The sequence below is a fragment of the Muscardinus avellanarius genome, assembly GCF_963383645.1.
Source record: "Muscardinus avellanarius genome assembly, chromosome: 10".
Lineage (NCBI taxonomy): Eukaryota > Metazoa > Chordata > Mammalia > Rodentia > Gliridae > Muscardinus > Muscardinus avellanarius.
This window is the reverse complement of record NC_137796.1, coordinates 101,586,137-101,601,528: the sequence shown is the minus strand read 5'-3', so window position 1 is coordinate 101,601,528 and position 15,392 is coordinate 101,586,137. Positions and strand designations below refer to the sequence as shown.

Genomic DNA, 15,392 nt, shown 5'->3' with positions numbered 1-15,392 from the left:
TCAGCCTCCCAAGTACTGGGATTACAGGTATGTGACACCATACCCAACTCTACCAGTGGTTTTAAATCTAGAAAATCATCTTTATCTAGAGAGATGAAGAACAGTCACTTCTTTTATTGAGTTAATATTTAGCACTTGACTTTGCAATCCATTTGGAATTTATTTTGACTATCACATCCTCTGGAACATTATTAATTAAGAAGAGCCCGGCCTGGTGGCACATGCTTGTAATCCAAGTACTTAGGCTGAGACAGGAGGATCACAGGTTTGCAGCCAGCCTCAGCTAGTGAGGCCCTTCCCAACTTAGTGAGATTCCATTTCAAAATAAAGAATAAACAATAGGGCTGGAGGTATAGCTCGGAGGTAAAATGCCCTGGGTTGAACCCCCAGGAGAGAGCGGGGGGGGGGGGGGAGGGAGGGAGGATGCGCTTTGTAGAAGCCACCATTTACCATAGCTAAACTCTCCATAGACTCTTTAGAGTTCTGGCTTCAGCCAGGTGTGGTAGCTCACTGTAATCCCAGTACTTGGGAAGCTAAGACAGAAGCATCACAGGTTCAAGGACAGCGACCTAGTGAGACCCTGTTTCAAAAATGTTCAAGAAAGGGCTGGGAGTATAGCTTGGAAGTAGAATGCCCCAGGGTTCAATCCCCAGGACCATTTAAAAGAAAGAAAAGTTTTGGCTTCAGCTTCACTCCAAAGATTTCAATCACTCTGCCAAAGCAGGGAAGCCAGGGGCTTAGCACCTCAGACCTTCTAAACAATTTGCACATCGTGGCTCCTTCATAAGAGGCGGGTGCCTTCCGCTTGGAGGAAGGGGAGAGGGGACGCGGGGACAGACAGGGCCGCAGAAGCATGATCGCATCTCCTCCTCCTCGTAGGCCAAGTCCTCATCTGCGCCAGCGATGACCGCACGTGCTCCCAGCTGAGGGACTACCTCGCCGCCGGGGCCGAGGCCTTCCTGCTGAGGCTCTACAGGAAGACCTTCGACAAAGACGGCAAAGCCGAGGACGTGTGGGTGAGATTGAGAAAGGAGGACGGCTCAAAGAGGACTGCGAAAGCCAAGAAAAGACCCAAAGAGCCCCCAAACAAAGAGCGGGCGTCCCCCAGAGAGAGAGCTGTCAAGAAGAAAAAGCGAAGGTTGACTCTGACCCAGATGATAGGAAAAGCCGAGGACCTGGAGGAGGAGGCCGGCGTCGAGGAGAGTGCCCCTAGAGAAATAAGCCCAGACAGCGGCTTGGAAGAAATCAAGCACGAAGAATTCGATTTGAATCTGTCCTCGGATGCTGCATATGGGATCCTGAAGGAGCCCCTCACCATCATCCACCCGCTTCTGGGCTGCAGCGACCCCTATGCTCTGACGCGGGTTCTCCACGAAGTGGAGCCCAGATACATGGTTCTCTACGATGCCGAGCTCACCTTCGTCCGCCAGCTGGAGATCTACAGGGCGAGCAGGCCCGGCAAACCTCTAAGGCAAGTGGTAGAGAAAGTTGACTGTTTCTTAAAGTGTTCGGCTGCCGGGTGCGGTGGTGCACGCCTGTAAGCCCAGTTCTTGGGAGGCTGAGATGGGAGGATCACAAGTTTACGGCCAGCCTCAGCTACTTAGTGAGGTCTTCCCTCCACAACTTAGTGAGACCCTGTTTCAAAATAAGGAATTTTTAAAAATAGTGTTGGGGGTGTAGCTCAGAGGTAGAATGCCCCCGGGTTCTGTCCCCAGTGCTTAAGGGAAAAAAAGAGCTTTCAGTTCACGGCTCTTAGCACGTAGCACCTCTTCTCATCCCTGGCACTCCACTGTTAGGGTGCTCGCTAGGCTGTTGAAGCCTTGTTTTGCTATCTGATGAATCTGGAAAGTTGCACAGGGCGGATGTCAAATAAGTCCTGTTTATTCTATACCGTATCCTTTACGTGTTGGTTTGTAGCTTCTGGGGCACTGTATCTGAAAACGTTTAGGGAATTTATAGCATTCTGAGTTCTACCAAAAGTTAATTTAATTATGATTTGGCTGAGTTTTTTTTTTTTTTTTTTTTTTTTTTTTTTTTTTTTTTGCGGGTCTGGGGATGGAACCAGGGGCATTCGACCTCTGAGCTACACCCCCAGCCCTATTTTTTATCCTTTATTTTGAAACCAGGTCTCACTGAGTTGCAGAGGGCCTCACTAAGGAGCTGAGGCTGTCTGCGAACCGCGATCCTCTGGTCTCAGCTTCCCGAATGCCGGGATTTCAAGCGTGCGCCACCACGCCCGGCATGGCTGAGTAATTTTTAATCTTCTGAAATGTCTTGTAAATTTTAAGAAGGAACCCCAAATTGCACCCATATAAAACTAAGGTGTTTATGGAAATTGTTGTACCCAGTTTTCTTGAGCTTTAAGAAATATCAGATGAGAAAATACTGCCTCCCAAAGAATATAGTGTCCTGGCCCTCTCTTTATCTGAGGGGAAATAAACAGCAAAATTAATATCCTGAACTCAGTCTGAACCAAAAACAGAGCCAAGGGAAACCCTGTTAGCAGTTTAAGTAACGCAGCCTTTCAGTGTGGAGGTGAGTGGAGGACTTGGGACCCAAGTGACGCGGAGACAGAGCCGCGACGAAGCGGCAGAGCCATGGCAGGCTGGAAACGGGTCCGCACTTTGCTGTCTCTCACCTCTGTGGGTAGCCTGCACGCCAAGCTCCTCTCCAGTCTGAGGAGGGGACAGTGTCCTGTTGGAATCAAAGGATCAGAACGAAAGGCACCTGGGAGTCCAGCCACTTGCTCTGTCGGCGGGAAACTGAGGCCCAGAAAAGGCAGGTGGCTTGGCCCCAGCCACAGGGAGTGCTGGGGTCTCTCAGCTCCTTTACCAGTGATCATTCCCATATCTGCACTTCAAAGAAATACAGTGGAGGAAGATAAAGGCTAGAACAAACACTGAGGTGAAAAGAGAAAAATACCTCTGGTAAAAGGGAGAGGAAAAAATACCAAGGAGGGGAAGTACTTAATTCAGCACTCTCAACTTGAGACAAGATAAAAAAAATTGTTTTGAGGCCAGCATGGTGGTGCAAGCCTGTAATCCCTGTACTTGGGAGGCTGAGACAGGACGATCACAGATTCAAGGCCAGCCTCAGCAAGTTAGTGCAGGCCTCTGCAACTTAATGAAACCCTGTTTCAAAATTAAAAAAAAAATAAAATAGGGCTGGGAATGTAGCTCAGAGGCAAAATGACCCTGGGTTCAATCCCCAATACCACTGAAACAAAAACTTTTTTTTGAGATGCCTGACATAATCCATATATCTTTTCCATTTATGTGTTTATACAAAATATGTGATGACTCTGTTAAAACATGGGAAAAAACGGAGAAAGTGTTGTGAAGATAAAGGTCACATCGATTTCATTTGCTTATTGTTCACCAATGTGAACTTTCACAAGCCGACTTTTATAACTGCTGTCCAACTTTTTTCGATGATTGTTTGGCAGAAGTGCAAAGAAAAGAGTTGAAAAAAGAGGCCTCTAAGATTGTGTGTCTTTTGTTGATAAGGAAAGAATTAAACTATCCCTCTAGTTATATTTCACTATTTACCTAAACTCTGTTCCTCTATTTGATGAAAGAAATTTTTTAAAAATCCTCGTGGGTAACGAGACCTTGGACGGGTGGGGTTTCAGCAGCTCAGCGTGAACGGAACCTTCTGCTCTTAGTCAAGCATCTGCCGTGTGAGCTGTCTGGGTTGCCGCCCCTCCGGGGATTGAGGGTGTCTGTGCGCCCTCAGAGCCCTCCGCCTTCATTGCAGGGTGTACTTCCTCATCTACGGAGGCTCGACCGAGGAGCAGCGCTACCTCACAGCTTTGCGGAAGGAAAAGGAAGCTTTTGAAAAACTCATAAGGTAATCCTGCGATGGTGTCCATCAAAGTCACACCCACACGGCCCAAGGCCAGGGGCTGCCGGGCTGGGGGAGATCACCCAGGGGCCGTGGGCGGAGGGTCCCCAGTAATGCCTCCTCCTTATCCCCCCACACCCCCCACCCCCTACCCCTCACCCTCACCGCTCTAACCACCTTCAGATGCTCTTCAGAGGTTCAGATATTGAAATGCAGGTTGTGCCCCTTCTGTGGAATGCTTGGGAAGTGTTTCAGATTTTCCCAGATTTTGGACTGTTGACCTGTATCTAATAAGATATGTTAGCATTAGGATCCAAATCTAATCACAGAATTGGTTAATGTTTTCTATATACCTAATACACGATAGCCTGAAGGTGACTTTAGACGGTGTTTTAGTGAGCCTGCATTGTGACTACAACCCATCACCTGAGGTCAGATGTTGAATTTCTCACTCTGGTATCATGTTGGCACTCAGCGCTTCAGATTTTAGCCAGGTGTGGTGGCGCATGCCTATAAATCCAGTACCTAGAAGGCTGAGACAGGAGGATCTCAGGTTTGAGGCCAGCCTCAGCAACTTAGTGAGACCCTCAGGAACTTAGTGAGACACTATTAAAAAATAAAAGGGTATAGCTCAGAGGTAGAATGTCTCTAGTTTCAATCCCCAGTGCCAAAAGAAGTTTCAGATTTTGGAACATTTTGTATTTCAGATTTTCAGATTTGGGTACCCAACCTGTATTAGAAATGTGATAAAGAAAACTCTGTTTCTCTCTTTATAAAGAACTGTAATATAAACATCAGAAACGCTACTGAAACGAAACCTACCTCTGTGTAAAATATATTCTTAAATCTCTCTCCTCCCACCTTACGCACAATAGTCTTCCCTTCCCTTTGAATTATGATTTTTCCCTCCTGTAAAGCCTCCGTTGTGTGGAGGAGGGTGGCTCCCTACAGACTCCCAGGCCCTGTACTGGGGACACATTTATGGCCCAGCCAGTTCTGGTCACCATCAGCAGAACCACTGGGAAAATTTTAAGGTATTGTTCATTTGGACGTACATGTATGTTTTCGATGATGGGTATCTGTAATGTTCCAAATCCAAGTAGAAAATGCTTTTCAGTGTAGCATGGGGAAAATGTTCATGAGAGACTTACAAACTGGCTGGCCGTCCCCATCCCCAAAGGGGGCAGCTGGAGAAACTGCCGACTGCCCACTGGCAATGCTGCGGGGAGACACAGCTTGATGTGGGGGAAATGGGCCGGTGGAGGGGTCTCAGGAGCCCGGGCCAAGGCTGGAGCGGGCACCATGAGCCAGAGACAGCGAGGCCTGGGAGCCCCCGGCCTGCACTGGGTGGATGGCCAGGCGTGTCTTCTGAGCCTCAGACACGGCAGTGCACACCGGCAACCAGAGGACAGATGCTATTTTTAGTGGCAGTCTGCCGGCCGGGCCACTGGACAGAATTTCATAACAGACAGCCATCCTGCCACGCTGGCTGTGGGTTCTCAGTGTAACACACACACACACAGCCTAGTCAGTGCAGGCGAGAGGCCTAGAAATGGGTGTGCATGTGATCAGTCCTATCGCGTGCCCCTGTAGGGGCTCAGCGTGGCCACAGTAGTTCTCAGCTCTTTGAATCTTCTGGAATTGTGAGACATGCCTTGACCAAGAATTCTCCTGGCCACTAGTCACCAGTTATCGCTCAGTCCTCTCGGCCGATGAATATATATTTGCTTTCTTTTTTTTTTTTTTTTTTTTATGAGGTTCTGGGAATTGAACCCAGGGCTTCATGCATGCTAGACAAGTGCTCCACCACTGAGTTACACCCAGCCCTTGAAAATATATTTTGTGCTAATGCACTCTGTGGGATTGTTTATATGCTGTGTGTGTGTATGTGTGTGTGCGTGCGTGTGTGTGTGTTTTAATATTTCAGACATAGTATTAAGCCACAGCAATTAATACACAGACGACCTCTTCTTGTTGGCAGCCCTCGGCCCCGTCTTCCTGTGCCTTCTAGACTTCACTCCCCAAGGTTCACACAGTAAAGAGATATTTGTACCTAATGTTTGTCAGGCCCAACATTAGATGACGGCGCCGAGGTTGCTATGATACAGAAAAGGTCTCTGCCTTCCCGGAGCTTAGCTTCTCGTGGAAAAGTCAGATGCAGGAGTTTCTCTCTGAGGGCTGCTGACAGCACAGGTAGAAGAAAATGGTGCCGCAGGAGAGTGAGGGGCCCGGGCCGGGCCAGCGGCTGGTCAGAGCAGTTTCCTGGAGGCCGGGATGTTTAAGCCAGTTCTTAAAAATCAGGCGTGGGAGTTAGCAGGCAGATGGGGTGGAAGGGGCCGGGGACCGGGAGTGCAGGAGGCCCAGTCAGGGCTGGGACGGTCCTCAGGGCGGCCCGGGGCACTGCGGGGTCCTCAGAGGGAGTGGGGCTTGGGCGTGCCTGCTGCTCTCCTCTGACACGGGGCTGGGGATGGTGAGCGTGGAAGCCAGTCAGAAGGCCAGTGGACTGATGAGAGGAATAACCAAGAAGAGGTCAATGGAGAGGGCAGGCAGATTCAAGAGCTATCTAGGAGGGGAATCAGTTAGTGACACCGGCTGTGGGTCGGTGCCTTTTTTTTTTTTTTTTTTTTTGCGGTACTGGGGGTGGAACCCAGGGGCATTCTACCTCCAAGCTACACCCCCAGCCCTATTTTTTATTCTATATTTTGAGGCAGGGTCTCCCTGAGTTGCAGGGGACCTCACTAAGTAGCTGAGGCTGGCCGTGAACCTCAATCCTCCTGTCTCAGCCTCCCGAATACTGGGATTATAAGCCTGCGCCACCACACCCGGCTCTTCCACTCTTAAAGCAGCCTTGCCCTCGTTATCTACAGTGAAAGTAGTTGTGACCAGCGTACAAATGGGCACATATCGGGTTGTTGGTGCTCACATCGGGGACTCACAGATTGACCAGAAGGATTCACAGGAGTCAGAAAAAGGGTTACACTCCCAGTAGGTTTATTACGGCAAAAGAATACAGGTTAAATCAGCACAGAAAAGGTGCATGGGGGAAGTTCAGGTGTCCTCGCCCCGCGGAGGCGCACTGAGCCTCGGCGTCCAGTTTTTATCGGCTCAGTTGCACAGACACGAGGTACCACGCGACTAACTCCAGCGCCCCCACCCCACCCCAGAAAAACAGATGTGGACCGAGAATCACCTTGTAATCACGTCGCCAGCATGAGCTGTCTGATTATGTGGGTTCATGTGGCCGGAGGCCTTGAGCATTCAGAAACCCTCCTTCCAGGAAGAGTATTCCACAGGCTCATGGCTCATCAACCGGCCAGCCTCAAGGTAACAGACCTCTCTTGGAAGTGTGCAGAGTCCATTTAACTGTTAACTGTCTCTCCGCACAGTGCTGCAGTCAGAGAGCTGGGAGACCGACAGGCGGCGTCCGCGGGGTGGGCTTTCGGTTCACACTTTGGCCACGCAGCCACCTCTGCTCTGGGACATGGGGAACATAATCTAGAAAAGGATACTTTGAGTGGATAATGGTAAGGTGTTGGGGACCCTCTGCCACTTCTGGTTTATGCAAGTAATTTTGCACATCAAGGGCTCATGAGGGCATGTGGGTGAGCCCTCGCGTACCAGAAACGTCACCCAGCAGAACCCAGAACATGGGTGCTCTCCTCTGTTCCAACCAATACAATATTTCCACACCAGGTTTTAATGTAACTTTATCTAACATCTGACATTTTGTTTCGTAAGCTCTCAATGGCAATTGCCCGCTCATTATAAATAAGATCGTCCATTATCCACAGCAATCAGATGGTCACACTACTTAGAATCTTAAGATATTTACTTTCCCAGAAAACTTGGGGAACTTGAGAGGTGTTTATTTTGAAAAACAAAACAACATTTGAGGTGCTTTGCTGAAAGATCATTTGTCCCGCGCCTGCCTTCACTTAGAAGAAAGTTTAATATGAGAATAAGATGCTGTGCTTTTGCCAAGACCTCCGTGGGTGATGGTGTGACCACAAAGCTGGGCTGGGACCTAAAATAACCAGAAAGGAATGAATCCGGCGAACTGGCAGTGAGAAGACTGTTGAGCTGGATTAAAGACCAGCAGATTATAGATGACAGAGAAAGAGAAAACCAATCGCGCTGCTAAGTATTGATAATAAAACGCTCCGTGGGCAGAAATGCTTGCTCCAAAATCCTTGGCATGCAGAGTTTTAAGGAGGCCACTGTTTTTCAAAGGAAGCAATGCGATTATTTGAAATTTTACTCTTAGGAAATGCAGTCACAAATAAGTTAACTCGAGGGCCTGAATAACGCCCATTTGAAGATAGACTTCTGAAACAGCACCTCCTTCCGTACGATGTGGCCCAGAGGATTTCTATGTCATTGGAAATAGGACAGCAAAAACGGGAAACTTTAGTACTTTACTGGAAACAGGAGTCTAGCTTTTCATGATTGTATGTTTGCCACATAGAGGAACCTGGCTGATTGGGCTGGGTGGTGAGGGCGAGGGAGCGGGTACTTATGCTAGCGGTAAGTCGCGGTGAACCAGTTGGAGTTACAGGGTAAGAGGAAAGACCTAGTGTCACCAGTGACGGCTGCTGCTTCCTCTCGGAAGCTGGCCCGTTGTGGAGCCATCTGAGTGCGCCGCCGCCGTCGTGTTCAGTGTGCTCCTGGCCAGCCCGGGACGGCATCGCCCCGTGACGAGGAGCCCAGCGTCCGTCACAGTGGGGACCGGTTGCTCTGTGTGTCTGGCATATACTGCGTGCTCCCTTTTCGCCGTCTTTTGAGGCAGGGTTTATTCATTATGTCCCCACTTTGCAGATGAAGAAATCGAGGCCCAAGGCCTCTGGTGGCTCCAGCCGCGCGGTGTGCAGCCAGGACCTGTTCGCCAGCCATGGTGCCGTTCAGCGCCTCACAGATGACAGTTTAAATCAGGAAATGGGGACGGCCAGGTGGGAGGTCTGGTTTAGCTAGTAAAATAAACAAAAATAAAGGGACAGAAAACAAAAACAAACTTAGTAACCCCAAGTGCTAAAAAGAAAGTGTAAGAGCAATCTTTTTTTTCCCTAGTAGTACTGGGGGCTGAACTCAGGGTAGTCAGCCTATGAACTACACCCAGCCCTATTTTATTTTATTTTATTTTATTTTATTTTATTTTATTTTATTTTGTGGTACTGGGGGTGGAACCCCGGGGCTTTCTACCTCCGGGCTGTACTCCCAGACCTATTTTATACTTTATCTGGAAACAGGGTCTACTAAGTAGCTGAGGCTGGCTTCAAACCTGTGCGATCCTCCTGTCTCAGCCTCCCAAGGGCTGGGATTACAAGCGTGTGCCACCACGCCCGGCTTATTTTTTACTTTGAAATAGGATCTTGCTAAGTTGCGGGGGCTGGCCTCAAACCTTCAGTCCTCCTATCTCAGCCTCCCAAGTACTGGGATCACAGGCACGCGCAGTAATTTTCTAGCATGGTCTGCCTTCCGTCCTAACCAGAGCGTAGTGGATGCCACAGCTGGTGAGGGGTGGCTGCCGAGCCGTCGCTGTGGCGAAGGGCGCCTCATCAGGGACCCTTGGTGTGGCCGTGCGTGACAAGGAGAGTACAGAAGCCTTCCCCCCACCCCGGGCCCTGCTGCTGCGCATTTGTAGGTTGTTTCAGATAGTGTGAAATGTAAAAGTATAATTCCTGTTCTCTAGTGGTGTTTTAAGTGGTGCTCTAAAATGTCACTTATCCAGAGTGATGAATCGGGTCTGATTTCAGAAAATCTTTGTCCTGCCCCCAGCTGGCAGTGGCTGGTCTTGGCGGGCCCACCTGCCCAGATCTGCTGCTGCGGTCCACGGGCTCCACGGCGCCTGGAAGGCGTCCTCATGCCCTCTGCTCAGCCGCTCAGGGAGGGACGGGGAGGCCCAGCTCGTGCATCTCCCCCGACGGACCTGACACAGACTGCATACCGCGCCCTGGCTGCCTCAGGAGTTAATCATGACGTACTCCAGTGGTTCAGGAAAACAAGGCTACAGCAAACCAGGCGCACTCTACCATCGCTGAGGAACGTGGCAGGCTGTAGGTCTGAGTGCAAACCGTGGTCACGATTGCTTGGTCCCCTGGCCCACAGGGTGTGAGATGCTGGCCACCACCTTGACGATGAGGCCCATTCCCGTCCTGTTCATCTCCAGGTGCCCAGCACAGCCCGCAGGGACACTCCGTAGGGTTTTCCATGAATCCATTAGTGGGAGTGAATGTTGCTCCTAAGGTACAACCTGACAGGTTGGATTTCTGTTCTAATCTCTGAAGGAAATTTGATTTCTTGTATTAACTTTAGTTTTCTTTTAAAATTGAGGGTGTTTAGTGGGGCCTCCCGCCTGGAGATTTTTAAATCAAAGTTCTATCATGTATGTGGTTTCATTTTCTTATTCATTGATTGTTTAAGCCTTCTCTATGATTGCCCAGAAAACAATTGAATATAATTTTTAAATTTTTTTAAGTGCTAATAAGATTTCAGCCTTACAGAAAGCCTCAGTAATCTCTCTGTGGCTTTTTTTTTTTTTTTAATTAGAGCTTGAACCCAGGGTCATTTTTATCATGAGCTACACCCCAGCTCTTTTTTAAAAAAATATTTCTTTTTTGAAACAGGTCTCACTAAGTTGCAGAAGGCCTCACTAAGTTGTTGAAGTTGGCTTCCACCCTGCGGTCCTCCTGTCTCACCCTCCCAAGTATTGGGATTACAGGTGTGTGCCACCATGCCCAGACATTTCTTAACCTACTTCTTTCTTGTCTCAAAGTACTTGAATATAGAATTAACAGCATTTGTTTACTTTAGAGAAACAGGAAGTAGGACCTAGCCAAGAAGTCCGTACGGCTTCCTGCACCTGCGGCTTGTCTAATGTATTTCTTGTATTCTCCTTTACCACTGGGGACACAGAGAGCCCTTTGAATGTGAGAACTGTCAGAATGTTCCCACCTAGAATTTTGAAGTTAGTCCAGAGAAAGTTTCAAATGTTTTCTTCCCCAGGGAGAAGGCCAGCATGGTTGTCCCTGAAGAGAGAGAAGGCAGAGACGAAACCAGCCTGGACTTGGTGAGAGGCACGGTGGCGGCGCACGCACCTGCCGATACCCGTAAGGCCGGTGAGTCTGCCCCCGCCTGGAGCCTGTGTTACAGGGGAGGCTGGGGGGCTCTGAGGCTGTCCTCAGCGCACGCGGGAAGTCAGAGCTGGAGCCAGGGAGAGGAGCGCGCTCCCCAACTCCAGCCTCGCCCGAGTCCCGCCAAGCACGGGCCGTGTCCTCTGAGGTGAGCGGGGTGAGTTCCCGGCCCCTGCCTAGGAGGAGTCGCGTCCCAGTACTGAGTTTCAAAGCTGTTGGTTGAGACTCAGAAAGAAACCTTGGTAAGTGCCGCTTAGGTTTTTATTCGATTCCAAGGAGCCAGTGTGTGCCAGGAGTAGCTGCAGGCCGTCTCTTCTTGCTTCTCTGCCTGACCTCATAGGCCGACACACAGTGAGCCGCGTGGGTGCAGATGGTCCCCCTCTATCTGCTCTCCTCTGTCACCTCTCGGCGTCTCCCCAGATCTCAGGTGTCTGGCACTCCTGTTGCCGTGTGGCGTTCAAGTTCTGGCCTATCACCAGGACTCATGGATTCCAAGTACACCATGACCCAGAAGTCACCAACCACCAAGCCCACGGGTCCCTTTTCCCATGACAGCTGCTGGCATTGGCCAAGAGGCAGGAGGACAGCAGCTGGGTTGAGGTGACTTAACCTCTGGGAAGGTCAGATTACAGCCAGAACACTGGGCCTCAGACCCTAGTAGACTTAGTAACCCCAGGCGCTTGTTAGAACACTAGACCCGCAGGCCACAATGCGTAGACCTTCTGGTTCAATGGGTATAACACGGTGGCAGCATCTTGGGGACCTCTGGCAGAAGCCACCCTTGGCCTGTGCTTTGGGAAATTCTACCCAGAGTGTCTGTCTTGCTTGAGGGAGGTTCTTCAGAGCCAGGGAGCGTGGCGATATTCCTTGAAGGACCGCAGCATGCAAGGCAGTGGGAGGGAGGTAGATCTGAGTATGTAGGCTCTGTACCGGCAGCCCTTGAGGGAAGACTGCCCTTCTTGGTTGAGTCCTGAAGCCTTCTGATGAGTTTTCTGTTCACACTGTAACAAATTACCTTGAATTTGGTGGCTTGGAATGGCACGCTCTATATCTTTAGCTTCTGCGGGCAGGACAGACTGTTGGCAAGGTGTCTGTCGGCAGAGCTGCGCTCCTCTGCGGAGCTCCAGGGGGGCTCCAGGGGAGAATCCCTTTCCCTTTGTTTTCCAGGGCTTCTTTAGCTTGTGGCCCCTTCCTCCACCTTCAAAGTCAAAAGCCTGGTGCCTTCTCTCGTTGCTGGGCCTCCCGCTTCCTTTCTCTCCTAAGGACCTTGGGCCTACCCAGATGATCCAGTTGGCCTCCTGATCTCAGAAAGTGTAACTTAAACACATTTGCAAAGACCTCTGACCGTGTCACGTAGTGTACTCACAGGCTGCAGGGACTGGGCATGGGCCCACAGCCGCACGTGAGGCTTGGTATCACACTCCTCACAAGCGTCACCTGGGATTCTGTTAGACATGCGTAGCCTCAGGCCCTGTAGACCCCAGACAGCTTTTTACACAATTTCAAGTGACTTGTGTGCACATCAGAGAGTGAGGTCCATTCCTGTTTTCCCAGATTCTTCTTTTCTCATCTTTGGATTCATTAAGACCCGGGCATGGTGGTGCACACCTGCAATCCCAGTACTTAGAAGGCTGAGACAGAAGGGTTGCGATTTTGAGGCCAGCCTCAGCAACTTAGTGAGACCCTTTTTCTGAAATAAAAAAAGGGCTGGAGTGTAGCTCAGAGGCAGAATTCCCCTGGGTCAATTCCCTGTACCAAAAAAAAATCCCTACAGCCACTGAGGCAGTTCACTCAGTGAGCGGCGAAGGTCGCCTGTGTTGAAGCATTCCCAGGCTCTGCCCCGGGCCTGGGGAACACGTAACTAGCGCAGATGTGGTCTGTTGAGGGCTGTGCCGGGAGCTGCAGGCGGCAGGCCAGAGCAGAAGAGTTTGTGCTCACGAGTCACTGTCAGTAAAGAACAACCAGTAGAATCTCACCTCCTGTGGATTCTGCTTAGTTGCAGGGAAAGTACCTCTGCCTTCTCTGTAAGTCATTTTTGAAAGATAAGCGGGGCGGGGTGGCACACGCCTGCAGCACTCGGGAGGCTGAGACTGGAGGATCACACGTTCATGGCTAGCCTCGGTAACTTAGGACCACAGCGATTTAGTGAGGCCCTGTTGCAAACAGAAAACTAAAATAGGGCTGGGAGCGTAACTCAGAGGCAGAATGCCCCTGGGTTCAACCCCTAATAGTGCAGAAAATTTAAGAAAAAGAAAAGATAGAAAAACGTGGAATAATACCATGTAATAATAATAGATGGTATTATGTAACCATCTGTCAGGTCAAAAGCAGGAACATTTTCTTTTGTCTCTTTCTTTTCTTTCCTTTTTTGTGTATGCGTATGTGTGTGGTGCTGGAGACTGAACCCAGGGGCATCCTACCTCCAAACTCTTCCCCCATCCCTCTTTTACTTTGAAACAGGATCCTGCTAAGTTTCTGAGGGCCTCGCCGAGTGGCTGAGGCCAACCTTGAGCCAGCCGTCCTTCTGTCGCAGCCTCCCAAGTGCGGATTACGGCGGGGCACGGGCTTTGGGGCTGGGCTGCGTCCCGTCTCGAGAGCTCTTCCCCGGACGTGACCGGACTCGCTCCTTGTCCACAGGTGGCCAGGAGCAGGGCAGAGCGCAGCAGAGCATCGTGGTGGACATGCGCGAGTTTCGCAGCGAGCTCCCGTCTCTGATCCACCGCCGGGGCATCGACATCGAGCCCGTGACTCTCGAGGTGGGGGACTACATCCTGACGCCCGAGATGTGCGTGGAGCGTAAGAGCGTCAGCGACCTGATCGGCTCCTTGAACAACGGCCGCCTGTACAGCCAGTGCGTCGCCATGTCGCGCTACTACAAGCGCCCGCTGCTGCTCGTCGAGTTCGACCCCAGCCGGCCCTTCTCGCTCACCCCGCGAGGAGCCTTGTTCCAGGAGATCTCCAGCAGCGACGTCAGCTCCAAGCTCGCCCTCCTGACTCTGCACTTCCCCCGGCTCCGGCTGCTCTGGTGCCCCTCGCCCCACGCCACCGCGGAGCTGTTTGAGGAGCTGAAACAGAATAAGCCGCAGCCCGACGCGGCCACGGCCATGGCCATCACGGCCGACTCCGAAACCCTCCCCGAGGCCGAAAAGTACAACCCCGGCCCCCAGGACTTCCTGTTGAAGATGCCCGGGGTCAACGCCAAAAACTGCCGCGCCCTGATGAGCCACGTCAAGAACATCGCCGAGCTGGCCACGCTCTCGCAGGACGAGCTCGCGCGGGTGCTGGGCCACGCCGGGAACGCCAAGCAGCTCCACGACTTCATGCACACGGCCTACGCGGACGTCGTGGCCCAGGGCAAGGCGAAGAAGTGAGCCCCTTCCACGGCGGCGCCTCTCGCCCGCCCTTGCCGGCCGCGGAGGCCGCTGCTAATTATCTGCTCGTGAATTTCTTTTCCAGTGCTTTAAATGATTGCGTGCTCCGTCTCCGTGGCCCATGGACCTCAAGCCAAGATTCCTCCCTGATCGTGGTGTTTAGGTATCTTCCTGACTGTCCCTCTTCTGGCTTCTCCCTCCCCATGCTGTCTATGCCAGGCTCAGTCTTGGTATATTTCTTTTTTTTTTTTTTCTGTGGTACTGAGGGTTGAATCCAGGGGCATTCTACCTCCTAGCTCTACTCCCAGTTCTATTTTTGTGTTTTATTTTAAAGTGTAGGTCTCACTAAGTTGCTGAGGGCCTTTGCTAAGTCGTTTAGGGTGGCCTCGAACCCGTGGTCCTCCTGTCTCAGCCTCCCAAAGACTGGGGTCACAGGTGTGTACCAACGCACCCGGCTGGTAGATCCCAGAATTTTAAATGAGGTATGTCAGGATCAAGCAAAGCTTCTGCGGATGTTCAGAGAAGGTTGTGTAGAAATTCATGTTTCCCACACGAACCGCCAAAATCCAGAATCGTGCTCTTACCCAGGCCCGCGGGGACCTGAGGAGGAGCCCTGTGCCCGCCGGGCAGGTTCGTTTTGTCTTCTTCACCGCATCCTTCTTGCACCTATGATTCAGGGGACCTCCTGCCGCTCATTTAAGACGGCCCCCTCTCGAGCCGTCTGGCTGGTCTCCTGGTCACCCAAATATACGTAGCACATACCATCATGTAGTTGTTCAAAGCCAGTATTTTTAAAACATCAAATGAATTGCCTTTACAAAAATCAGGGGATTGTAGGTAAATGGAAGATCAACGTATGGAATATATAAAAAAACAAAAGAAATGTGTTTATTTAAAAACCCATTACGAAACTAATCTCGTTCTAAAGCTGCCGATTGACCTAGGTTGGCTTCTTCATGAAGGGGACACACAGGATCCCTGCAGCGTCTTTGTGCAGTGTTTAAACTTTGCTATTTAAGCATCATTAACTTAGTTCTTACTCACCCGCTTC

The 15,392-nt window shown here is 50.7% G+C and overlaps 1 protein-coding gene across 1 annotated transcript in view; it reads left to right on the top strand.

The window, feature by feature from the left end:
• Positions 1–14,341, top strand: part of ERCC4 (ERCC excision repair 4, endonuclease catalytic subunit) — a gene marked incomplete at both ends in the record, with an annotated part of 29,091 nt that extends 14,750 nt beyond the window's left edge. The window contains 4 exons of the mRNA XM_080704322.1: positions 880–1,471; positions 3,757–3,849; positions 10,843–10,955; positions 13,608–14,341. Coding sequence (XP_080560448.1) covers positions 880–1,471; positions 3,757–3,849; positions 10,843–10,955; positions 13,608–14,341 — 1,532 coding nt within the window. The remainder of the gene's footprint in view (positions 1–879; positions 1,472–3,756; positions 3,850–10,842; positions 10,956–13,607) is intronic.
• Between the last annotated feature and the right edge of the window lie 1,051 nt (positions 14,342–15,392).